The sequence below is a fragment of the Macaca mulatta genome, chromosome 7 (assembly GCF_049350105.2).
Source record: "Macaca mulatta isolate MMU2019108-1 chromosome 7, T2T-MMU8v2.0, whole genome shotgun sequence".
Lineage (NCBI taxonomy): Eukaryota > Metazoa > Chordata > Mammalia > Primates > Cercopithecidae > Macaca > Macaca mulatta.
Window position 1 is genome coordinate 17,724,528 of NC_133412.1, and position 26,323 is coordinate 17,750,850.

At 50.9% G+C, this 26,323-nt stretch overlaps 1 protein-coding gene across 5 annotated transcripts in view; it reads left to right on the forward strand.

Moving 5' to 3' along the window:
- The first annotated feature begins 2,089 nt into the window (after positions 1-2,089).
- The window catches only part of IVD (isovaleryl-CoA dehydrogenase), a 31,240-nt gene continuing 7,006 nt past the window's right edge, over positions 2,090-26,323 (forward strand). Inside the window, exons 1-12 of one of the 5 annotated variants that reach the window (XM_028850742.2) lie at positions 2,090-2,263; positions 3,883-3,972; positions 4,178-4,229; positions 7,165-7,334; positions 7,796-7,889; positions 8,091-8,227; positions 9,516-9,612; positions 11,356-11,464; positions 11,877-11,958; positions 12,555-12,659; positions 12,765-12,837; positions 25,121-25,498. In XM_028850742.2, coding sequence (XP_028706575.1) covers positions 2,120-2,263; positions 3,883-3,972; positions 4,178-4,229; positions 7,165-7,334; positions 7,796-7,889; positions 8,091-8,227; positions 9,516-9,612; positions 11,356-11,464; positions 11,877-11,958; positions 12,555-12,659; positions 12,765-12,837; positions 25,121-25,245 — 1,278 coding nt within the window. In that variant the 5' untranslated portion in view covers positions 2,090-2,119 and the 3' untranslated portion in view covers positions 25,246-25,498. Of the gene's footprint in view, positions 2,264-3,882; positions 3,973-4,177; positions 4,230-7,164; positions 7,335-7,795; positions 7,890-8,090; positions 8,228-9,515; positions 9,613-11,355; positions 11,465-11,876; positions 11,959-12,554; positions 12,660-12,764; positions 12,838-15,512; positions 17,973-25,120; positions 25,499-26,323 lie in introns of those variants that run through there. The other 4 variants (XM_028850743.2, XM_015141935.3, XM_001096354.5 and 1 more) reach the window with 4 other exon arrangements.

Below are 26,323 nucleotides of genomic sequence, written 5' to 3' on the forward strand. Positions count from 1 at the left end.
TAATCCTAGCACTTTGGGAGGCCAAGGCGAGAGGATCACATGAGCCCTTGGATCAGCTTGGACAACATAGTGAGACCGTCCCCCCTCCGCCCTGTCTCTAATTAATTAATTAAATTTTAAAAATAAAGAACATTGACACAACATGGAGGTAAACAGAGCAAGTGGGGAGGGAATAGAGACTTAATTCCATCAGCTCTCCTCTTTCCCCTTACCACTCTTCCTTTCCCTGTGTCCCAAACCCGTGTTTCTAAGTCCTGACTGTTATTCCTATGGTGTATTAAATACATATTATTTACTATTTAATATATCTCTTGTTGTTTGTTTTCCCAAATGTTTTGTGGAGACAATGTCTCCCTATGTTGCGCAGGATGGTCTTGAACTCCTGGCCTCGAACGATCTTCCCACCTAAGCTCCCAAAGTCCTAGGATTACAGGAATGAGCCACCATGCCCAGCCTATTTAATACATCTTATTTAATATATAGTATAATACTTAAATATGTACTATTAATATTTAACACATATTAAATACAAATGGTCCCCAACTTACGGTCTGTCGCCCAGGCTGGAGTGCAGTGGCGTGATCTCGGCTCACTGCAAGCTCCGCCTCCCGGGTTCACGCCGTTCTCCTGCTTCAGCCTCCTGACTAGCTGGGACCACAGGCGCCCACTACCACGCCCAGCTAATTTTCTGTATTTTTAATAGAGACGGGGTGTCACCTTGTTAGCCAGGATGGTCTTGATCTCCTGACCTCGTGATCCGCCCGCCTCTGCCTCCCAAAGTGCTGGGATTACAGGCGTGAGCCACCGCGCCCAGCCCTACTTAAGATTTTTCAACTTTATGATGGTGTGAAAGTGATAGACATTCAATAGATATTGTACAATATTCAATAAATTATATCTAACACTGTCTTATAAAATATGCTTTGTGTTACATGATTGTGCTCAGTGATAAGCTATTGTAAGTGTTCTGAGTCTGTTTAAGGTCCACTAGTCTAAGCTATGATGTTTGGTAGGTTAGTGTTTTTTTGTTTTTTCTTTTGAGAAGGAAATTTGCTCTTGTTGCCCAGGCTGGAGTGCAATGGCGCGATCTCAGCTCACTGCAACCTACATCTCCTGGGTTCAAGTGATTCTCCTGCCTCAACCTCCTGAATAGCTGGGATTACAGGCATGCGCCACCACGCCTAGCTAATTTTTGTATTTGTAGTAGAGACAGGGTTTCTCCATGTTGGTCAGGCTGGTCTTGAACTCTTGGCCTCAGGTGACTCACCTGCCTCGGCCTCCCAAAGTGCTGGGATTACAGGCGTAAACCATCACGCCCGACCTAGGTGTATTTTTAAAGTGCATTTTTGACTTAAAATATTTTCCATTTATGATGGGTTTATCGAGAAGTAACCCCACTGTAAATCGAGGCAAGTCTCCAATCTGGAAGGCAGCTACTCCTTAATAGCCCCTTTCCCATAAAACATAAATCAAGGCCGGGCGCAGTGGTTCACTGCAGTAAGCCGAGATCACTCCACTGCACTCCAGCCTGGGTGACAGAGCGAGACTCTGTCTCAAAACAAACAAACAATAAACCGTGAATCAAAATCTACAAACCTTGTCATATAATAAAGCAAATAAAGCAAGGTGTACTAAGTTATAATCAGTGTGCACATTAGAGCAAGCACTACTTTTCCGATCTTAATTATTCCAGAGATGCTTGACCGATTTACTGGGCACGTGGGCAGTTTTCTGATTGCTGTTTCCACACTTTGCTTTCCCACAGAGAGATTTCCGCAGTTAGGGGCTGCTTTTTCAACGCAGGGAGATAAAAAGAAAAAAAAAAAACACTTCCTCTTCTACCCCGCTAAAAACACCCATCCTAGGGAGCACGCCAGCATTTCCAGCGCTCAGGGCAGGGCCACCCGGCCTGCGGCCGTTGCATTGGCTGGAAGCTGGCGGGCGATCACGGTTGATCGGCTCGGGTGCGGTCCAAGGGCAGCACCGCCTTCGGCGGGCCGCCTAGGGTGATTGGCTGCTGCAGACCCACCCACTCGTCGGTTTGCGGGTCGGCGAAGCCTGGATTGGTGGAGCTAAGAGCTGGCTCAGCAGCAGCTCACGCTCTTGGTTCAGGGTAGAGATGGCGACTGCGACTGGGCTGCTGAGGTGGCGTGTGGCGAGCTGGAGGCTGCGGCCGCCGCTTGCCGGCTTCGTTTCCCAGCGGGCCCACTCGCTTTTACCGGTGGACGATGCAATCAACGGGCTAAGCGAGGAGCAGAGGCAGGTGAGGAGACTGACCCCCTTCCTAGCCCGAAGGTCTCGTTCCTGCCTGGTCCCCATCGGCCCAGCGCCCCCCCAGCCTTGGCTTTTGCCCGTGGGCCGTTGGGAGCGCCAGCGCCCGGGCGGGATGCGGGCCTCCGGCCTGGGGCCGGTCCCCTGACCTCAGCCTGACGTCTGTGGGGTGAAGATTTGAGACCGCAGGGCAGTACTGCTGGAAGTAGAGAGGAGTCGAGGCTGGGAGAGCTCCTGGGAGACCGATGGTGTTTTGGTGGAGGATTGGCCAGGCTACTGCTTGTGACACAAGGGCCCTCAATCTGTATGTAGTTCACTTAACCTGAACAGTCTGAGGTATGCTTCTGACACCTGGGTGATCATCGTAATCACCAGGGAGTCTTTTTTGTATAAACAGTTTGAGGGTTTTAAAAAGCTACAGTGAGCTCTCCTGTCGCTCCTCAGCCCATTGGGTCAAAACACAAAGTTGAACAAGTACTCGAAAGAAGCAGTTAGAGGCCAGGCACCGTGGCTCACACCTGTAATCCTAGCACTTTGGGAGGCCGAGGTGGGAGGATTGTTTGAGCTCAGGGGTTTGAGATCAGCCTGAGCAACATAGCCAGACCCCCATCTCATAAAAAATAGAAAAGAAGACGATGAAGAAGTATTTACAAATGGAGCAGAACCAGAGTCCTTCCTGAGGCTTCATCTGGAGGCTGGATGGAGCTGGCAGAGGTGTGAGCCTCCCAGCAACTCCATAGTTTGTTTATAGCCAGCGAACGCTCAGAGCTTCCGTGAACCACCTCAGGCAGAAAGGGTTCAACCCCTGTTCTCAAGCTTTCCTGGCAAGAGGAGTTTCTTTCTTTTTCTTTTTTTTTTTTTTTGAGATGGAGTTTCGCTCTTGTTGCCCAGGCTGGAGTGTAATGGCACTATCTCTGCTCACCGCAACCTCCGCCTCCCAGGTTCAAGTGATTCTCCTGCCTCAGCCTCCCAAGTAGCTGGGATTACAGGCATGTGCCACCACGCCCAGCTAATTTGGTATCTTTAGTAGAGATGGAGTTTCTCCATGTTGGTCAGGCTGGTCTCAAACTCCCAACCTCAGGTGATCCTCCTGCCTCGGCCTCCCAAAGTGCTGGGATTCCAGGCGGGAACCACCATGCCCAGCCACCAAGAGGAGTTTCTAATCTCTCTGAGTAATTGGTCCCTTTTAGTCAAAGGTTCAGGGGCTTGAAAGAGGCTGACAACTGTTGAGATCTGGAGGCTGCCTGGAATGCAGCTGGAGCACAGACGGTGGGAGGTGGGAAGGTGCTGGGGAAGCTGGGAGAGTCAGCTGGGGTCAGCTCCTGCAGGGCCTAGCAGGCCTGGGTGAGAAGCTTGTGTTTCATTCTAAGTATAGTGGAAACCAATGGAATGATTTTTACGTAGGGTGTGACGTTTTAAAAATTACCATCAAGCTATCTAGGCTGAAGACCTTAAGAAAGAAGATCATCTCTGAGGAGGCATAAACTGCTGAGGCCTCTCACTTTCAGTCCGATGCTGTTTGGTGAAGTTACTTGTGACCTTTTCTCTTGAATGTGCCTTGGTAGTGGAGATGCTTTCCACAGTGGCATCTGTTTACTTCTCTCCTATTAGCTTCGTCAGACCATGGCTAAGTTCCTTCAGGAGCACCTGGCCCCCAAGGCCCAGGAGATTGATTGCAGCAATGAGTTCAAGAACCTGCGAGTGAGTTGGGAGGCCTGGGCATTGGGGGGCAGTCTGGGAGTGGGGCTGAGCTTCACTGCTGCCTGGAAGAGCTCACGTAGTTTTCTGGTAAATGAAGCCTCCCTAAATGCAGCCCCTCTCTCTGAAGTGTTTGGGTCTCATTGTTCCAGCCACATGTGACTGGCTGCCTTCCGCTCAACACTCATTCCACTTATTCTGTTGGCAGGAGTTTTGGAAGCAGCTGGGGAACCTGGGCGTATTGGGCATCACAGCCCCTGGTGAGTATAGTGTATTTCCCTAAAGAGAACTTTTCTTGTGTGCCCTTTAAGACAGTTCCCAAAAGAAGCAGGAAGGGAAGGGAAAGACTGTGTTTAAAGAAACCCAGAACTGCATCTTTTGGACCTGTGAAAGCACCCATTGTCAGCCCAGAGAACAGAACACTCTTCTATTTTATTAGACAGTGATGTGGAGAAGGCAGAGGGATTAACTTGGTCATTGTGGCTCACTTGGATCAGGATCAGTCCAACTCTTGAACTCTGCTTACTTAACAGGCTCACCCAGGTGATTTGGGAAGTTTAGAAAACTCTGGATCAGGCCGGGCGCGGTGGCTCACGCCTGTAATCCCAGCACTTTGGGAGGCCGAGGCGGGCGGATCACAAGGTCAGGAGATCGAGACCACGGTGAAACCCCGTCTCTACTAAAAATACAAAAAATTAGCCGGGCGCGGTGGCGGGCGCCTGTAGTCCCAGCTACTCGGGAGGCTGAGGCAGGAGAATGGCGTAAACCCAGGAGGCGGAGCTTGCAGTGAGCCGAGATCGCGCCACTGCACTCCAGCCTGGGCGACAGAGCGAGACTCCGTCTCAAAAAAAAAAAAAAAAAAAGAAAACTCTGGATCAAGTGGTTGTCTTCATGGTACCTCAGTCCTACTGCCTCCCCTAATCCCTATAAGCTTTGTCCTACCAGTGGCCTCTCGGCAGGAACACTCCGGGCAGGGTGTCCCTGCAGGGACTGCCTGTGTCCTCTTCTGCCCACACCTTGGTGCTCATTTGGGAGCAGATGGCAGGGGGAGTAGGGTGGGGGGTGGGCAGGGGAGAGAGGTGTCTATCTGGGCTTCCAGGTGAGGTGGCCAGATGATGTGTTTACTAGGCTCTCCGGAGGGAGAAGGCAGGGATCTGGCAGGCTCTGGTTTGGATATTCTTTTTTTTTTTTTTTTTTTTTTTGAGATGGAGTCTCACTCTGTCACCCAGGCTGGAGTGAAGTGGCATGATCTTGGCTCACTGCAAGCTCCGCCTCCCAGGTTCACGCCATTCTCCTGCCTCAGCCTCCCGAGTAGCTGGGACTACAGGCACCCGCCACCACGCCCGGCTAATTTTATGTATTTTTAGTAGAGACGGGATTTCACTGTGTTAGCCAGGATGGTCTCGATCTCCTGACCTCATGGTCTACCCGCCTTGGCCTCCCAAAGTGCTGGAATTACAGGCATGAGCCACCGCGTCTGGCCTGGTTTGGATATTCTTAACCTCTGAAGGAGGCCCAGCCTGGCTTGCAGTGTCCAGTAAAGAGATGAGCCTAGGCCAGGCACAGTGGCTCATGCCTGTAATCCCAGCACTTTTAGAGGCCGAAGCAGGTGGATCACCTGAGGTTGTGAGTTTGAGACCAGCCTGACCAACATGGAGAAACCCTTTCTACACTGAAAATACAAAATTAGCCAGGCGTGGTGGTATATACCTGTAATCCCAGCTACTCGAGAGGCTGAAGCAGGAGAATTGCTTGAACCTGGGAGGTGGAGGTTGCAGTGAGCTGAGATGGCGCCACTGCACTCCAGCCCAGGCAACAGAGCAAGACTCCATTTCCAAAAAAGAAAAAAAAAAGCCCAACCTGCTTTGGCCTGTATTCACTCTGGGCATGAGAGTATGAGTGAAACCCAATACTTCTCCTTACGTCCTAGAAAGTTACATCACCTTTCATAAAATGAAACCACTTAAAGATTAATTGCAGCCATCTTAATGTAAAAGCATTGGGGGAAAGCCTGCTGGTCATTCCTAAGGAAGACTCTCCTATTGTGTTTTGGTGGTTTATGTACCCCACTCCCTGCAGATAATATGCTTCTGAATCAGATTGTATTTTATGGAAGAAAGAGGCAGTTAGAAATCAGATGAAAATGGCCAGGTGTGGTAGTGGGCTTCTGTAATCCCAGCAACTGGGGAGGCCAAGGCAGGAGGATCGCTTGAGCCCAGGAGTTCAAGGCTGCAGTGAGCCAAGATTACACCATTGCACCCCAGCCTGGGCAAAAGAATGACAGCCCGCCTCTTGAAAAAAAAAGAAAAAATTCGATGACAACTCTTTCAAGGGAACCTGAAAAAGAAAGCCGGATATAAGTTCCGGTTTCTGCACGATGTCATGGTGGCTGTTTCTAATGTCACCTGCCTTCATACTTTCCTTCCTGCAGTTGTAGGGGCAGGTCAAGCTTTCCTTAGAGCCGAGGACAAGCCTGACTTGTTGGTCAGAGTGAACATGTGTATAGGACCTTGTTAGGCTTGACCCAATCAGCAGGGCTGGGGGTGGTATCAGGTGACCCAGCCACTTTGAGTTTGGATCTGCTGCCAAGGAAAAACCATGTATTTTATGAGGAGTTCTGAAATTCTCTGCCAGCATCTCATCTTCCCTCTGCTGCACAGCCCACCTGAAGATTGTCTCTGAGGCTGTGGCTCTCCTGTCCTGTTATCAGTCCTGCTTCTTTGGGTTCAGCCCTATGCTATAAAATCTCACCTTCCTTAGGCCTTTTGCAGACACATCACATCCTCTGGCTTTGTATCTGTTCTTGGTGCTTTGGATACCACCTCCATCCCAATGTCTTTGTTTTTCTCTGTTAAACTCCAGGCCCTCTTTCTTCATTTATTCATCTGCCTCTGCATTTCTGTAACTTTCTGAGTAGTGGGTGCTCAGGTTGTTCACATATCTTCATCAAGAGGTCTGTCTGGGATAAAGCAGGAGTTGCAATGATTGCCTTCTGAATCACCCCTCAGCTGACAAGCAGCAGCAGGCAAAACCAGTCCAGTGAGCTTATAAGCAGGTCTGTAGCATCAGCTTATTCTTGTTGCTAGAGGGAATTTGGAATAGGTGCTGCAAGGTGTTTCCCTTCTGCCAACAAATGGAATCTCCCAATTTAATCTGGGCTGCCTTTTCCATTCCCTTGTACCACACCACTCCCAGTTCAGTATGGCGGCTCTGGCCTGGGCTACCTGGAGCATGTGCTGGTGATGGAGGAGATATCCCGAGCTTCTGGAGCAGTGGGGCTCAGTTACGGTGCCCACTCCAACCTTTGCGTCAACCAGCTTGTGCGCAATGGGAATGAGGCCCAGAAAGAGAAGTATCTCCCAAAGGTAAGGAAATGGAAATGTAATACTTGCTAATCTCACAGTGCAACAACCAGCTATAAGGCACCCTCTCCCCTTGGTGAGGGCCAGTGAGACCTGCTTTCTGTAGCATGCTGCCATGAACCCAGTGTGGTTAGGAAGGGGCCATGGATTGCTTTAAAATATTTGAGCCAAAAACAAAAATAGGACCAGACCTCTTGCATTGAACAACAGACAGACAACATGTGAAGAGAACGCTAAGAAATGGAAGAGTAGGACTAGCTTTCTTTGCAAAGGGAATGGAAAAAGGAGAGGCATTTTCAGCCTTGTAGCCATTGGGCTTCTTAGAAGAGACTTCTAGGACTTTACTGATACCCTGGTGTGAGAAGTTTAAAGGGGTGTAATGTGGACAGGAAGAAGCAGTATCAGTGAGCTGCTCTAGAGTACTCCAAGGTTGTAACAAGGCCTGTTGGGGGTTTTCCTTGCAGCTGACCAGTGGTGAGTACATCGGAGCCCTGGCTATGAGTGAGCCCAATTCAGGCTCTGACGTTGTCTCTATGAAGCTCAAAGCAGAAAAGAAAGGTGAGGCCGCTCTCGACTTGGGAGCCAAAATGGGCAGAAGTTCAGATATTATCAGGGTGAGGGAGGAACAATTGGAGGTGGCCCCTGTTGGGTTTCCAGAACTTTCTCAGAGCTGGACAGCTGCTTGCTCAGCAGAAGGTCTATGGCCTGGCTGAGACAGGCCGAGATGGCTTGAGCAAATAGCCAACATCCTGCCCTTAGGAGATCACTATGTCCTGAATGGCAACAAGTCCTGGATCACTAATGGCCCTGATGCTGACGTCCTGATTGTCTATGCCAAGACAGATCTGGCTGCTACGCCGGCTTCTCGGGGCATCACGGCCTTCATTGTAGAGAAGGTGAGTATAGATGGGTGTAGGGCCGGGGAGGCTTCTGCCTCCTGACAGTGGAACCAGAGATAGCCCCTTCACTGATCTCAAATGCAAGCAGTGTTGTGTGCTCTGCAAGGCCCCAGAGGTGGGGATGAGGCAGAGAGCAGACTGCAAGGAGGGTAACCAGGAAGTCCAGGGCAGATGGGTCACTTCTGAAGACAGTGGAGCCGTCCTCAGTGCCAGGCCACACAAAGAGGTCTAGAAAGGGAAGGACTGAAAGGAGGTCAGGACGTGACAGTCAGGGTACATTGGTGGACCTGATGAGTGTGGCTGTGGGAGACTGAGGTGTGGGTGGGATATAAGTGGAGACTGCCCCTGCAACAGCCTTGACAACAAAAGCAAGAAGGAAGCAGAGCAGGAGTTCAAACAAAAGTTAGGAGTTTGGGTGTGTTTTTAGGAATGAGAGAACTGAGCAAAGTTTTTGGTCAGAAGGGAAAAAAAAAGGGAAGAAAAAGGAAAATAGAGGGAGCAATTGAGGCGTCTGGGAATGAGTGGGCAGAACACAATGGTGAGCGGGGACAGGAGAGAGAAGGATGGGTTACAGGTGATGGTGCAGGAACCACCTGCCTGGCGATCATGAGGAGGAAGCTAGGGGCCCTGTGAGGGCTGGGGCCACGGGGGGGAGTTGGCAGAGAGTTTCACGAGCGAGTATTGTAAAGGTTTGCGGTACCCTCCATAGAGGGGGGGAAAGTAGCTGTCTAGAGTTGGAGCAGTAGGGACCTGGCTGAGATTGGAAATCTCAAGGTTATGTGACGCCCTGCTCATTACAGGTCGAACGGCAGCATGTTCAGCACTCTGCTGGGCACTTGCCAAAACATGCTGCAATCCAGTAGTCCAGGTCAAAGCACAGAGGGCTCAGTTCAGCCCTAGTGATATCCTTTTGGGTACAGACAGGAGAAAACAGAGGATAAGGGAATTGACTGGGCGGATGACAGTGTCTTGGAAGTAATGTCCCCTGGGGGAAGGAAATAAGGCCGGGGGGTCAGGAGGGCTCAGAGAACTGAGCATATCATTGAGAAAGAACTGTCCCCTTGAGAACTGGGGAGAACACAAGCTAGTGGCAGAGGAGGCTGGGATCAATCTGGGGCATTAGCACTTGAAGGACCTGGGGGGAGCATGGGACTAGGATGCTGCCATGCTGTGCAGGTACAGGGACACAGTAGGAAGGTGGGTGCCTTCTTCCCAGGGGCCTTTCCTTTACCAGGCCCCCTTGGGGCTAATCTGTAACCAGGACTGCCTTTTGATTCCTATAAAGGGTATGCCTGGCTTTAGCACCTCTAAGAAGCTGGACAAGCTGGGGATGAGGGGCTCTGACACCTGTGAGCTAATCTTTGAAGACTGTAAGGTTCCTGGTAAGTAGCACCGAGAATCGGGGAGCCCCTCTCCTGACCCCCTTCCAGGCTGATCTGGCTGTTCTCAAGCTGAGAAAGCCTCTGGGTTAGACAGGCTTGGCATTGTTAGCTCTTCAGTGACATGTGGCTAGGCTGTGAGCTGGGGCTGCGGGACAGCGCTCCTTCCTGTCCAGGGCCCTGCAGCGGCATGCCTAACTGGCATCACACGCTCCGCATAGAGTCTGTACTCAGTAGCCAGAGAAGGGTCAGACCTACCCTTTCCCACTGATGTCCTTCAGTCTTCCTGTACTTTCGCCCGTCCACTGCATGTAAGTAACTCATTAACTCACATTTTTGTAAAAAAAATTTAAACATGAGTTATTCATTTTTAGCATTAATGATGCTAAGAAAAAAAAAAAACACCTGAATCCACTGATGGAAACCAGACTCAGTGAAGAGAAGGCAGTTCTGTTTGAGTATGAGTATTTTCTCCCCCGAGGTGTAACTGAAATATGACATGGTGGAGCACTGTGGGAGAGCCAGCGCAGCCATCATGTACTAACCAGACCAGGGGCGTGGATTTGTTGTTTGGGTATTTTTTTTTTTTTTTTTTTTTTTTTCGAGAAGGAGTCTTGGCTCTGTCACCCAGGCTAGAGTGCAGTGGTGTGATCTCGGCTCACTGCAGCCTCCACCTTCCAGGTTCCAATGATTCTCATGCCTCAGCCTCCCGAATAGCTGGGATTATGGGCACACGCCACCCTGCCCAGCTAATTTTTTTTTGTTTTTTTGAGATGGAGTGTCACTCTTGTTGCCCAGGCTGGAGTGCAATGGTGCGATCTCAGCTCACTGCAACCTCTGTCCCCTGGGTTCAGCCTTCTGAGTAGCTGGGATGACAGGCACACACCACCACGCCCCGCTAATTTTGTAATTTTAGTAGACAGATGGGGTTTCACCATGTTGGCCAGGCTGCTCTTGAACTCCTGGCCTCAGGTGATCCACCCGTCTCAGCCTCCCAAAGTGCCAGGATTATAGGCCTGAGCCACCGCGCCTGGCCAGGGGCGTGGATTTGATCACCAGTTAGGTTTGCTGTCTGCCTCAGCCATGTACCATGCCTATCACTGACAGCCCAAAAAAGTGTGCTTTAATTACAGGGAGCATCCAGGGAGGGGAACCTGTGCAGCTCCTTCTTTGTTGACAGGAAAAAATTCAGCTAGCATTAAAGGCAGGTCAGTGGTGTCAACTCATTTTCCTGCCCACACCTCCCAAGGCCATCCAGTCTGGCTTACTGGGTGGAGAGGTGCTCAGCAGCTTCTGTTACTATCTCTGAATGGCCTGTCTCCTGGACAAAGAAGCTTTCGTGGACTACCCTGCAGGGAGGTGACACTGGACCAGAGCTGACTCCACCTGGGGAAAGAGTAACTCTCTGGTTTCTTTATAGGTGCCTGTGTAGAAAGAGTCAGGGAGGGATTGGGTGACTTCTAGACCAATTAACTTTTCTTCTTTCCCATCCAAGGGAGTCCAGAGAGGGAAGGGAAAGATCTAACAACCCTGGGCTTTGTGGTTGGCCTTGTGGATGGGGTGGGGGTCCTGGCAGCTCCACTTCTGACTGGAAGGGGTTCACTTGATCGTTTTCTTTTACCTGGAACCTTAGTTGAATAAAGGTCAAGTGACATATTTTAGTGCCTTACTTGAGAGCCATGTTTCCACATCTAGTACCTTTGATAAAAGTGAGGAGGCTGTGGACAGCTCTCTCCCTCTGACCAGCACTTACCCTGGCAGCTGCCAACATCCTGGGCCATGAGAATAAGGGTGTCTACGTGCTGATGAGTGGGCTGGACCTGGAGCGGCTGGTGCTGGCCGGGGGGCCTCTCGGGTAAGTGTGAGGCTTGGGGGAAGCTGGGCTCTGTCGGCCTCCTTGGCCAGTGGCCCACCATGAGCAGCAGCATCCTTCCCCTTGGGGGCCAAAGGGAGCTGCCTCCTGGCCCCGCACTCTCCTGGGAGACAAAAAGAACCACCTCCTCCCATGTTGAATTTCTTCCCACAGCAGGGAAATATCATTAAGTGACAGACCAAAGGCCTGAGGAGCAGGGTGGCTCACTCGGCTGTGGAACGACACCTGGGCTGTCACACCCCTGCACCTCTGGTCAGTCAATGCCATAACTGCGGCTAGACTTTCTGAGGCTGCTTTTCTCCTCCCTGGGACTCCGGCCTTCCCACGCTAGCATTTTGCCACCACGCCCAGTGGGATGAGGAGGTGCCCATAGGACCTTTCTCCTTTCTGACAGGCTCATGCAAGCGGTCCTGGACCACACCATTCCCTACCTGCACGTGAGGGAAGCCTTTGGCCAGAAGATCGGCCACTTCCAGGTGAGCCGCGTGCTTTTGCTGACATGTACGCTTCGACTGGGCTGAAGTTTTCTTTGAAAAGAGAGGAAGTGAGGTGGGCACCGTGGAGGTTCACTGTCTCCTCTAGCAAATTGAGCTTGACTGCTTGGAATGCAGTCTTCCTCAGCATGCAGCCCGGCTCTGGAAGTCATCAGGAAGTTCATCACATTGCCACCTCGATGCCTGTGTGAGGTGGATGAACTAGACGTTGTAAGGTTGGAGAGCAAAGTGTGCAGGTTGTGGGGGCAGAAGGGAAAGAGGTTGCTGTTTGTAGTTAGACCACCTGGTCCGAAGAAGCTGCTGGAAGGTAATAAGCGCTGGAGTAAATGGTGCCTTGGGAGCCATGCCTTTCGGAGGCAGTGATGGCCACTTGAGGGTGTCATGCGGGCCGTGGAATGGCCACTGTCTGGCCCTAACTCCCACACCTGCCTCCATCTCCATCATCCTGGGTAAATCCCATCTCCTCTCCATGCCCCTGCTTCCTCATCCTTGGCTGTCTTGTTGCCGTTGCTGACCTGGCTTTTGGTAACTGGGAGAGTGTTCCAGCATGTTGACCTGTGACATCCCTTTGTGCTCAGTTGATGCAGGGGAAGATGGCTGACATGTACACCCGCCTCATGGCATGTCGGCAGTACGTCTACAATGTTGCCAAGGCCTGCGATGAGGGCCACTGCACTGCCAAGGTGAGAACCGCCTCAGTCCAGGAGAGGGGGGGCAGTGGGCCGGCGGCTGGGACTTGCTGTCTGCGTGCCTCGCAGGGCCCTGCTGACCTGAGCTTCCTCCCGTAGGACTGTGCAGGTGTGATTCTTTACTCAGCTGAGTGCGCCACACAGGTAGCCCTGGATGGCATTCAGTGTTTTGGTGAGTGATCCCCACTCCCCACTCCCAGGGCTCCCTCACTCTTGGGGCCTGTGGCTGCTTCAGAAAGCGTTTCAGGGCGGGCGTGGTGGCTCACACCCATAATCTCAGCACTTTGGGAGGCCGAGGCGGGTGGATCACCTGAGGCCAGGAATTCGAGACTAGCCTGGCCTACATAGTGAAACCCCATGCCGGGCGTGATGGTGCATGCCTGTAATCCCAGCTACTTGGGAGGCTGAGGCAAGAGAATCGCTTGAACCCGGGAGGTGGAGGTTGCAGTGAGCCAAGATTGCACCATTGCACTCCAGCCTGGGTGACAGACTGAGACTCTGTCTCAAAAAAAAAAAGCAGTCTCCTCTCCACTCCTCACTATGTGCTTATGCTAGGCCCAGATGAGCTGGGACCTTTGGGCTCTTTCTGTCCCAGTTACAAGGTGGAAATGGAAAGCAAATGAGAAAACTGCTAGATGCCAGGAGTTGCTGCTGCCTTCAGCAACACCCCCCTCTCATCCTCCCTGCCTCATAGACGCTAGGAAATGGGGAAAGGGAGATGTCTCAGAGGTAGGCCAGCCTTGTTTCCATGCTGTGTGGTGGTTAAGAGCGTAGACTCGAGCCGAGCAGCTGAGGTTTGAATCCTTGAGCTGCTATGCTGGCGTCCTCTCATCCCCATTTGCCATGCCTGTCAGTGGTACCCCTCTTTCTTTGTCTGGTATCCTTAGCACTCTGAGTGGCCTTTCAGCTGCAACCTCTTGCCCACCCTACCCAACAAGGTACAGTAGTCCCTTCTTCTCCTCAGCTTTGCTTTTCACAGCTTCATTTACTGTGGTCAACCAAGGTCCAAATACACTAAATGGTGCTGGGCTCACACCAATAATCCCAGCACTTTGGGAGGCCAAGGTGGGCGGGTCACCCGAGGTCAGAAGTTTGAGACCATCCTGGCCAACATGGAGAAACCCCATCTCTCCTAAAAATACAAAAATTAACTGGGCGTGGTGGTGCATGCCTGTAATCCCAGCTACTTGGGAGGCTGAGGCAGGAGAATCGCTGGAACCCGTGAGGCAGAGGTTGCAGTGAGCCGAGATCATGCCACTGCACTCCAGCCTGGGTGACAGAGCAAGACTCCATCTCAAAAAAAAAAAGTGCAGCTGGGCACAGTGGCTCATACCTGTAACTCCAGCACTTTAGGAGGCTGAGGCGGGTGAATCACCTGAGGTCAGGAGTTCGAGACCAGCCTGGCCAACATGGTGAAACCCCATCTCTACTAAAAATACAAAAAAAAAAAAAAATTAGCCAAGTGTGACGGCGGGAGCCTGTAATCCCAGCTATTTGGAAGGCTGAGGCTGAAGAATCGCTTGAACCCAGGAGGCGGAAGTTGCAGTAACCGGAGATTACGCCATTGCACTCCAGCCTGGGTGACAAGAGTGAAACTCCATCTCAAAAAAAAAAAAAAAAAAAAGGCCAGGCGCAGTGGCTTACACCTGTAATCCCAGCACTTTGGGAGGCCGAGGCAGGCAGATCACCTGAGGTCAGGAGTTTGAGACCAGCCTGACCAACATGGTGAAACCCTATCTCTACTAAAAATACAAAAATTAGCCGGGGCCGGGCGCGGTGACTCAAGCCTGTAATCCCAGCACTTTGGGAGGCCGAGGCGGGTGGATCACGAGGTCAGGAGATCGAGACTATCCTGGCTAACATGGTGAAAGCCCGTCTCTACTAAAAATACAAAAAACTAGCAGGGTGTGGTGGCGGGCGCCTGTAGTCCCAGCTACTTGGGAGGCTGAGGCGGGAGAATGGCGTGAACCCGGGAGGCGGAGCTTGCAGTGAGCCGAGATCACGCCACTGCACTCCAGCCTGGGAGACACAGCGAGACTCCGTCTCAAAAAAAAAAAAAAAAATTAGCCGGGTGTGGTGGTGCGTGCCTATAATCCCGGCTACTCAGGAGGCTGAGGCAGGAGAATTGCTTGAACTTTGGAGGCGGAGGCTGCAGTGAGCCAAGATCATGCCACTGCCCGCCAACCTGGGTGACAGAGCACAACTCCTTCTCAAAAAAAAAAAGCTAAATGGAAATTTCTAGAAATAAGCAGTTCATAAGTTTAAAATCCACACTATTCTGAATACCATGATGAAGCATTGTGCCATGCTGCTGTGTCATGTTTGGTACGTGAAGCGTCCCTTTGTGCAGCCTATCCATGCTATGTGGGCTACCTGCCCGTTAGTAGTCACCTAGAGTATCCAATCAGCTGTCTTGGTATCACAGTGCCTGTGTTCAAGTAACTCTTATTATTTTACTCAGTGGCCCCAAAGTGCAAGAATAGTGATGCTGGCATGTCAATAGTTCTGTTTTAGTATTAGTTATTATTGTTGATCTCTTATTGTGCCTAACTCATAAATTAAACTTGCTCATAAATATGTATGTATAGGGGAAAAAACAACATATATATGGGGTTTGGTACTATCCACGGTTTCAGGCATCCACTGGGGTCTTGGAATGTATCCCCCAAGGATAAGAAGGGACTAGTGCATTCCCCACACCCCTCCATCTTGCTACCTTTTGCTGCTTTTCTTTAATCAGTCTCTCCTCCTATGGCCTGTTTCTATATACTCGGCCTTCTCTTTGCTTTCTTTGTTTTGCCCACTGTCAATCACTTCCTTTCTTCTCTGCCCAAACCCTTGTTGCAGGTGGCAATGGCTACATCAATGACTTTCCCATGGGCCGCTTTCTTCGAGATGCCAAGCTGTATGAGATAGGGGCTGGGACCAGCGAGGTGAGGCGGCTGGTCATCGGCAGAGCCTTCAACGCAGACTTTCACTAGTCCTGAGACCCTTCGCCCCCTTTTCCTGTACCTAGTAGCCTTTCTTGGCAAGTAGAGATGTGGCGGCTCTCCCACCCTGCCTGCAGCAGGCCCTCCTGCCCAGCTGGTCTTGTTAGCCCTCTGGCCTCTGGATGAGGTTGAGTTCTCCACAACAGCTCCCAAGCATCATGGCCCTCACAGCCGGGCCAGTGCCAGGACTAGTGTTCCGTGACTTAAAATGGACTCAGCAGGAAGCATATTGTCTGGGGATTGTTGGGACAGGTTTTGGTGACTCTGTGTCCTTGCGCTCTAACTTCTGAGCCCACTTCCCAGGGTAGGCATCTGGGGGCATGCAGATACCCGCCTCTTTCTCTTGGGTGAGCCTCTGGCAGGAGCCTCTGCTCAAGCACAGCAGAATCATGGCCCCTCCGTGAATTGGAACTTGGTGTAGGTTAAGTATCCCTAATCCTAAAATCTGAAACACTTCTGGTTCCAAGCATTTTGGATAAGGCGTATTCAACTTGCAGTCTCTTTTCTGGGGGAAAAAAATAATTAAAAACCTAGCCTAGCCAGGCGTGGTGGCTCACGCCTGTAATCCCAGCACTTCAGGATGCCAAGGTGGGTGGATCACCTGAGTTCAGGAGTTCAAACCCAGCCTGGCCAACATGTGGAAACCCCATCTCAACTAAAAATAGAAAAAAATTAGTTGGGCATGGTGGCGGGCACCTGTAACCCCAGCTACTTCAGGAGGCTGAGGCAGGAGAAACACTTGAACCCGGGAGGCGGAGGTTGCAGTGAGCCAAGATTGCGCCATTGCACTCCAGCCTGGGTGACAAGAGCAAAACTCTGTCTCAAAAAAACAAAACAAAAACCTGGCCCTTGTTTCTTCCAGTTTCTAGAGGTATCATCTCCTAGCAGCTTATGAACACATATGCTTGGCCAGGCAGGGTGGTGTGTGCCTGTAATCCCAGCACTTTGGGAGGCCCAGGCGGGAAGATCACTTGAGCCTAGGAGTTCAAGGCTGTAGTGAGCTATGATGAGACCACTGTACTCCAGCCTGGGCAACAAAGTGAGACCCTGTCTCTAAAAATAAAAATAAATGATGGCTGGGTGCCGTGGCACACGTCTGTAATCCCAGCACTTTGGGAGGCCAAGACGGGTGGATCACTTGAGCTCAGGAGTTCGAGACCAGCCTTGCCAACATGGTGAAACCCCATCTCTACTAAAAATACAAAAATTATCCAGGGGCGGTGGTGCACACTTGTAATCCCAGCTACTCAGGAGGCTGAGGCAGGAGAATCACTTGAACCTGGGAGGCGGAGGTTGCAGTGTGCCAAGATGACACCGCTGCACTCCAGCCTAGGCCATAGAGCGAGACTCTGTCTCAAAAAAGAAAAGAAAAATAGGCCAGGCGCAGTGGTTCACACCTGTAATGCCAACACTTTTGGGAGGCCAAGGCAGGTGGACCATGAGGTCAAGAGTTCAAGACCAGCCTGGCCAAGATGGTAAAACCTCATCTCTACTAAAAATACAAAAATTAGCCGTATTAGCCAGGCGTGGTGGCAGGCGCCTGTAATCCCAGCTAATCCCAGTCTCAGGAGGCTGAGTCAGAGAATTGCTTGAACCCAGGAGGCAGAAGTTGCAGTGAGCCAAGATCACACCACTGCACTCCAGCTTGGGTGACAGAGTGAGACTCTGTCTCAAAAAATAATAGGCTGGGTGCAATGGCTCACACCTGTAATCCCAGCACTTTGGGAGGCCGAGGCGGGCAGATCACAAGGTCAGGAGTTTGAGAACAGCCTGACGACCAACATGGTGAAAACCCGTCTCTACTAAAAATATAAAAATTAGCCGGGCCTGGTGGCACACGCCTGTAATCCCAGTTACTCGGGAGGCTGAGGCAGGAGAATCACTTGAATGTAGGAGGCGGAGGTTGCAGGAGCCGTGATCGTGCCATTGCACTCCAGCCTGGGCGACAACAGAGTGAAACTGTCTCAAAAAATAATAACAAAGTAAATGAACACATGTGCTGCTAAGAGTCTGCTGTGTGGCAGAGCAGAGGACAGCGTGCTTTTGTGTGCTGTTGGAAGACTAGCTCCTCCTGTACAGCACCTCTGAGCCCTTGTGCACTGCCCCACCCTGCCACAGGCACCATCCAGTCCTGGCCATGTGACCACCCACAGCTGACTGGGCAGCAGGCACAGGCCCTACCCGAGCAGACCGGAGTGGGCTAGCCTGACTCCAGCTGAGGCTGCCTATGTACATTTCTCCAGATACCCTTTGGCTAATTTTGTTATTACTGCACAGTGGCTGCTGCCATTTTGTATTAAATATATTGTGAAACAAACCCATCTGCTTCTAAAGCAGTGATTTTGGGGAGAAGCAATCTACTTGCTGCTGCTTCCTTTCTGGATCCAGCTTGTGTCCTTGGAGAGTGGCTGGTCCAGGTCCTATTCCTGCCCTTCAGCCTGTTATTTCATGAGGGACAGGAAGATAAAATCAGCCCTTAGGATAGAGGTCTCAGCCTCCCTTTCCCAGATCTCCCAGTGAGTTTTAAAAGAAACAGGGAGCAGGCCGGGCGCGGTGGCTCACGCCTGTAATCCCAGTACTTTGGGAGGCCGAGGCGGGCGGATCACAAGGTCAGGAGATCGAGACCACGGTGAAACCCCGTCTCTACTAAAAATACAAAAAATTAGCCGGGCGCGGTTGTGGGCGCCTGTAGTCCCAGCTACTCGGGAGGCTGAGGCAGGAGAATGGTGTGAACCCGGGAGGCGGAGCTTGCAGTGAGCCGAGATCGCGCCACTGCACTCCAGCCTGGGCTGGGCGACAGAGCGAGACTCCGTCTCAAAAAAAAAAAAAAAAAAAGAAACAGGGAGCCCAGAGTGCTAAGTTCTTACAGCCAGAAGGAAGCTTATAGATTTCTGAAAACTACACCTATGTTTTTAAAAAGATCAACACAATTTGACTTTGTCAAGGTCAAAATGAACTAGAATCCAGATCTGCTAGTGGCAAAAATGGGGATGTTCTGAGAATTGCAGCCTTGGGCCCCACTGTACAGCCTGGATAGAGTGTGGTCTGAGAAGGGAATGGGTCTAGGTTGTTCCACCCCTTCCGAGTTCCCTAAAGAGGTAACTGGTTTTCTTGGCTCTCAGCCCAGCAGCGCCTATCCTGGCTTTTGGTCCTGGCCTGCAGCCAAGTTGCTGTTCCTAGCCTGAGGCTTGAGACAGGTGGGGTTAGCTCCTCACCAACCCCAGTTCAGTCCCATCCTGAGGGCAAGATCCTGGCCTCATAGGCAGTGCCTTTCACTTCCCTGCCATGCTCCCTGCTGTGTTGGAGATGAATGGGACTGAAAGGGCCATCTTGCTGGCTTAATGTGTGGCTGGAACGACCAGCCTGGAGACACAATGTGGCAAAATGGGGCGCTTCATCCAGTCTGTCTAAACCCTGTCGACTTGGGGAGGTGATTTCTTTCCTGATTCTGTATGTGAAGCAAAAGAAATGTTTTAAAATTAAAAGGAAAAAAACCAAAATGAACCATGTAGCCTGAGTGGTAAATGGAAGAACAAGGGGCACGTCTACTTTGGTTCTGGTGGGCGTGTTTGGTTGCCTACATGCATTGGGCAAATCTGCAGCACCAGCTGCCAGCACTGCTCCTTCCTGCGGCTGGCTTATTCCACTCCAATTTTAGGCAGGTCACACTATCAGAGCAGCTCACTGCTGTTGATGCTGCCTGCTCTGTGGGAGGGCAACAGAACCTTGGGATGTTTTTTAAGCGTGGTCTGAGCACACCCCTTATCAGAATTTGGCAACCTGAAAGAAATGCAGGTTCCTGGATCCTGCCCCAGACCTAATCACATCCCCAAGGGTGATTCTAGACACGGCAATCTTTTACAACTACCATCTGGGTCCTAGAGCAGGCTTCCCCGGGAGCCTGAGTCCTAATTCTAAATCCATATAATCCAGTGATAACAATCCCTTGCCCATGTAACTCTCTCAAGTCTGAGCTCCTTGATCTTTGCACAACCGAGTGCAGGAGGCAAGGTTTCGCGCAGGACACGCTTTCAGTAGACCGGTAAGGTGAGTTGCCCTCGGTGGGATGGGACCAGACCTGGTGTAAATGCAGCGCGCTGACTGGAGAGAGGTGCCCAGTCCACTGCCTGCTGGACGGGAACTGGGACCTAAGACCGGGGTGGTCATCTGTCTCGACCCCCAGCCTAGGGCAGGTCCAGAGTCCTTCCTCTGACCCTCTCCCTCCAGGCAGCGCGCTTCTTGGAGCGCAGCACTGGCTTGCCAGACGCAGCTCAGAAGTCGCATGGAGCTCGCCTGACCCCTGCCGGCTGCCGCGTGGTTGCAGACGCGCGGAGCCAGTCTATCCAGCCTTTGCCTGGGGTTCTGGTTCCAAGGCCCCCAGTCTGGGATTTCAGGACTCAACGACGTTTTGTTTTAGCCAATAAGGACATTAAAGGGAAGGGGGGTTGGGGGAATGCCATCCTCTATTACCATCATTTCATACAAGGCCTTTTTTTTTTTTTTTAAACGGAGTCTCGCTCTGTCGCCCAGGCTGGAGTGCAGTGGTGCCATCTCGTCTCACTGCCAGCTCCACCTCCCGGGTTCACGCCATTCTCCTGCCTCAGCCTCCCCAGTAGCTGGGACTGCAGGCACCCACCACCGCGCCAGGCTAATGTTTTGTATTTTTAGTAGAGACAGGGTTTCGCCCTGTTAGCCAGGATGGTCTCGATCTCCCGACCTTGTGATCCGCCCGCTTCAGCCTCCCAAAGTGCTGGGATTACAGGCGTGAGCCATCGCGCCCGACTGGCTTTTTTTTTTTAAAGACGTAGTCTCACTTTGTCGCCCAGGCTGGAGTGCAGTGGCCCGATCCCGGCTCACTGCAACCTCTGCATCTTGGGTTCAAGCGATTCTGGTGCCTTAGCCTCCCAAAGAGCTGGGATTACAGGCATGTGCCACCACGGCCGGATAATTTTTGTATTTTTAGTAGAGATGGGGTTTCACTATGTTGGCCTGGCTGGTCTCAAACTCCTGGCCTCAAGTGATCCACCGGCCTCAGCCTCCCAAAGTGCTGCGATTACAGGCATGAGCTACCCGGCCCAGCTAGGCCAGGAATTTTTTTTTTTTTTTTTTTTTTTTTTTTTTTTTTTTTTTAGACAGGATCTCACTCTGTCGCCCAGTGCAGTGGCGTGATCTCAGCTTACTGCATCCTCGACCTCCCTGGCTCAAGAGATCCTCCGGTCTCAGCCCTCCCCTGGCCACCCCCTTAACCCCTCAGTAGCTGGGACTAGAGGTGTGCACCACCATGCCAGACTAATTTTTGTGTTTTTTGTAGAGCTAGGCTTTCACCATGTTGTCCAGGCTGGGCTCAACTCCTGGGCTTAAGCGATCCTCCCGCCTCCACTTCCCAAAGCGTTGGGATTATAGGTGTTGAGCCAGTGTGCCCAGCCCTCAAATTTTTGTATATGCTTTATGTTCATGGTTTTAAAAAATACTACTATTTTTAAAAACTTATTTTAAAAAATAAAAGTCCCCTGTCCCTCCTATCCCCATTCCCACTCCCAGGACAAAACCACTTTTGAATCTTTAAGGGGCTTATTTTGATAATTCACTTCATACCTCTAAGTGACATGCTTACTTATTGATTTAATTGTAAGCACTTTTAAGGATAGTTTTTGTTTTTGTTTTTAAGATGGAATCTTGCACTCTGTCACCCATGCTGGAGTGCAGTGGCACAATCTCAGCTGACTGCAACCTCTGCCTCCCAGGTTCTAGTGATTCTTCTGCCTCAGCCTCCCGAGTAGCTGGGACTACAGGTGCACACCACCATTCCCAGCTAATTTTTGTATTTTTAGTAGAGACAGGGTTTCACCATATTGGCCAGGCTGGTCTCAAACTCTTGACCTCATGATCCGTCTGCCTCAGCCTCCCAAAGTGCTGGGATTCCAGGCATGAGCCACCATGCCCAGCCCAAGGATAGTTCTTTAAAGTGCATACATTTGATTTATGAGAAGTTATGCCCATACTTTTTTTACTTCCTCGGGCCAGCCCTGTCCACGGGCCAGTGTTTGGAAGCCCTGAAATCAGGTGGTACAGAGCCCCATGCACATTCCTGGCTGTCCCCAACCCTTGCCACATTTGGTACACAGAGCCTACAGCCACGCTAGTGCCGAGTGGGGGCTCTCTTCTCTCTATGTGCACCACTTGGTTACTCTTGCAGGGGGCCATTCCAGAATTCGGCCTCTCTCCCTCACCCACCACCCACCCACTCTCAGAGGCTAACCTGATATCTCTTAAATATTTCTTGGACTTTCAACATCCTGCCAATTTGCCTCCATTCTTCCAGGCCACGCCCCTCAACCCTTCCTCTACACTGAACCAGTGAACTGTCAAGCTCCCTGCAAATTCTTCAGTGGCTCCCAGCACCTATAAGATCTAAGGCTTGGCAAGGCAAATATGACTCTAATCCCCCTGGGCCTTCCCCTTCTGCTGCTTCCCTCCTTCCCTGCTCAATGTTCATGTTCTTGTTGCAAGGAGTCCTCACTGCTGTGTTTCTCACCCCTGTGCCTTTTGTCTGGGGCAGCTCTGGAAGTCCTGCCAGCCCTTCAACCTTTCTCTTTCTCCCTCATCTCTAAAGCCTCAGGCCAGGGCCTGCCTCCTTCAGGAAGACCTCTCTTCTCCAACCTTTCCTCACTCCTCTGTCTCCATCTCATCCATTCTAGACGGGTCCCCTTCCTCCTTCTCCCTGGGCATATCTGCACTAATGGGCTTGCCACAAAGTTGTGTTTACTCCAGTCTCCCCAGCATTAGGCAGGCTATGAATTTGAGGACTAGGACTGTGATTTAACTGTCTTTACATGATCACCAGCCAGCACAGTTCCCAGCATGTAATAGGTGCACAACAAATGTTTATTGAAAGAGTAAATGAGCAGTCACGTGACACTTAGCTCACACTTTGCTGGTATACAGTTATTTGTGTATATGGTGCTCTCTGAGTATATTGTAAGATCTTTTAGGTCAAAGACCATCTCTCACTTATCTGAACTCTCCCAATAACACCCGGGGCTCACAGTAAGTGCTCAGTGGCTATGTTCTTGCTAAATGAGTGAAATGACAGGTGGGCCAGAGCCCTGGACTAATCCCAGCATTGGCAGAAACAGCAGGGCCAGCCGGCTTTGCCTGGCCCTGTTTTCTCCAGGCCTTCCCACCCTGGAGTGGCCAGGGCCCAGCCGCAGAAGGGAGGCCCTCACCCCCATGCTCCTCTGACCCACTCAGAGACAGAAGGAAGCTGTGCTAAAAGACCCTGACCCTCCCCTGCTAGCCGAGGACGAGAATGGGAGCTGGAAGGGGAAAGGGGAAGAGCAGAGCCACACAGCCTTTGTGTTCTTGTGTGAAATGAATGGTATATATGGGGGAGTACGTACATGCACATATGCAGTGTGAAAAATAACAAATTCCTGTGTACCCAACATGCAGGTCAATGAAGAGAGTATTCCAAGCCCATGTGCCCCTCCTTGACATATTCTCCCCAGGGGAGCCACCATCCTGAATTTGGTGACAATCCTCCCCTTACCTTTCTCAGTGGCTTCCTGCCTCTGTATAGATCCCTGAACAATATTGTTTAGGTTGCCTGATTTCAAACTTTCTATAGCTGGACTCATACCACATATATATATATATTCTTCCATGTCTTGCTTTTTGGCTCATCATTGTACAGTTTTTGTTTTCTTGTTTTTTTGTTGTTGTTTTTCATTTGTTTTGAAACAGGGTCTCACTCTGTTCATGATCATGGCTCACTACAGCCTCAACCTCCTGGGCTCGAGCCATCCTCCCGCCTGGGCCTCCCAGGTAACTGGGATTACAGGGGCTTGCCATGATGCTCGGCTAATTTTTTTGTATTTTTTGTAGAGATGGGGTTTCATTATGTTGCCCAGGCTGGTCTCAGACTCCTGGGCTTAAGGGATCTGCCTGCCTCAGCCTCCCAAAGCTACTCAGCTCTTTTAAATTTTTTATTGTTTTTGAGACAGGGCCTCACTTTGTCACCAAGGCTGGAGTGCAGCGGCGCAGTCATGACTAACTGCAGCCTTGACCTCCCAGGCTCAAGTGATTCTCCCACTTCAGCCTCTTCAGTAGCTAGGACTATAGGCCCAGTCCAGCTATTTTTTTTTTCTTAAATGTTTACAGAGACAGGGTCTTACTATGTTTCCCAGGCTGGTCTCCTGAGCTCAAGCCATCCTCCTGCTTCAGCCTCCCAAAGTGCTGGGATTACAGGTGTGAGACACGGTGCCCAGCCTCATTCATGTTAATGAGCAGGACTGTAATCTCTTCAATTTTTTTTCTTGTGTAGTATTCTATAATGTGGAAATATAACAATTTAATTGTCCATTCTACTGTCGATGGACATTTGGGCTGCTTCCAGTTTGGGGCTATTGTAAAACATTCCTGGCCAGACGCGGTGGCTTTTACCTGTAACCCCAGCACTTTGCGAGGCCAAGGCGGGCGGATCACCTGAGGTCAGGAGTTCGAAACCAGTCCAGCCAACATGGCAAAACCCTGTCTCTAATAAAAATACAAAAATTAGCCAGGTGTGGTGGCGGATGCCTGTAATCCCAGCTACTCTGGACGCTGATGCATGAGAATAGCTAGAACCTGGGAGGCAGAGGTTACAGTGAGCTGAGATCGTGCCATTGCACTTCAGCCTGGGTGACAGAGCGACACTCTGTCTCAAAAATAAAAGAAAAAAGGAAAAAACCATTCCCATGGGCATCTTCTGATGCAGATGTGCAAGTGTTCCTCAAGTCATAGTCCCAGGAATATAATTTCTCCGTTGTAGGCTATGCACCTGATCAACCTTACTAGATCATTCACAACTGCTTTCCAAAGTAGTTGTGGGTCTATTATTTTTTAGAACGATGCCACCAGAGGTGACTTGGGGTAAAAGTTGAATGCCAGCCCCAGGGCCAACCCCATGAGCTTATTTTCAGCAAGGGAGAGAAGTCAGATGGCAAAAGAGTGTGCATCTGTGCATTGCTGCTTCCCCAGCCAGGCCCATAAACCACATGTTCAACAAACCTTTACAGGCAAGCTACTAAGACCCATGCACTGGGCGAGGGGCTGGGGAGACGATAATGATTTAGCACAGACCAGCCTCAGAGAGAACAATTATGTTTCCATTTACCCTGCCAGGCAGCCGGATGCTCCAGTTTTGCCCTGGAAGACACGAGAGAGTAAGGGCCGGATAGATAAGAGGGAATTTTCTTGAAGGAAAAAAGGTATTCTGGGCCCAGGAATATCTCAGCACAGGCAGTACCTCCACTCCTCAAAGGTGGCCGGTGGCTCAGTGGCGGAAGTACAGAGGGCTGCCCTTGCTGGCAGGAGAAGGAAGGAAGGAAGGAAGCAAGAAGACTAGGGCTATGCTCGTGCTGGCAGAGAGACACAGCTCCAGATCCAGATCCATTCAGATGCATCTTGTGCCTTGTGCCCGTCCAGGAGCAAACACGGGTGAGCATGCACGTGGACACGCATACCTCCGCACACACTTTCAGAGAGGCTGTCAGACACGCTGCAGGAGCAGAGGCAAGGAGTGTGAACACGCAGCTGCTTGTGGAAGATAAGCCCAGCGCTGGGGGCTGCCTGCCTGGCCTGTCTTGAGAGTCCCCTTGCACATCTGCCTGGGCTCCCAAGAGGCAACCTCTACAAAGATATGTGTTTTCAGGACAAGCTGCCCCCTCCCGCAAAACCTTTCTGTTTACAGGAATGGAGTAGCAAAATCCCTTAGTTCATATTTGAGTCCTGTCTGATGCTGACAGGCTGGCCAGGGCTGGGCATACAGTAGGTCTCTTTACTTGCTGAAGTAAAATAGTTAAATGAAATTTACTATAAGATAAATTAAGATAACTTTACTATAAGCTATATGAAGATTCAAAACAGGGGGAAAGAGAAACCTGAAATGAGAAAAGGGGAGTGAAGGAAGACTTGATGTCCTTCATAACTGGCCTGCATCCTGCCCAGCCCCTCCTTTCTTTCCAGAAGCCCACCAGTGGCCCAGAGTGGAAGGGTGGGAGTCAGACCAGCCCAAGGTTGCTAATTAAGACTAGACTGCCAAGCACGGTGGCTCATGCCTGTAATCCCAGCACTTTGGGAGGCTGAGGCAGGCAGATCACCTGAGGTCAGGAGTTCGAGACCAGCCTGGCCAGCATGGTGAAACTCCATCTTTACTAAAAATACAAAAACTGACTGGGTGTGATGGCACGCACCTGTAATGCCAGCTACTCGGGAGGCAATTCTCCAAGAATTGCTTGAACCTGGGAGACGGAGGTTGCAGTGAGCCGAGATTTGGCCACTGCATTCCAGCCTGGGTGACAGAGTGAGACTCTGTGTCAAAAAAAAAAAAAAAAAAAAAAAAGACTGGACTGTTTGTGGATTTTATATGACTGCTGCTGCTTGAGAGAGCTGAGATCTGCTCTCCCTTCCTAAGATTGCTTCCAAGGCCCAGAGCTGGCTGGCAGCAGTTCAGAATCACCACCTAGATATTGAGATCCAGCCAGTCCCAGCTCCTCTTGTACCTCTTCCCAGCCCCTCCCTCCCAGGTACCCCTAGGCAGAGTATACCCTACGGTCCTTTGAGGCTGGAGAAGCAGGTGGTTGTGAAGTAGGCTGGCCTTTGGGACCTCCCTCTCCCCTGGTACCCTCC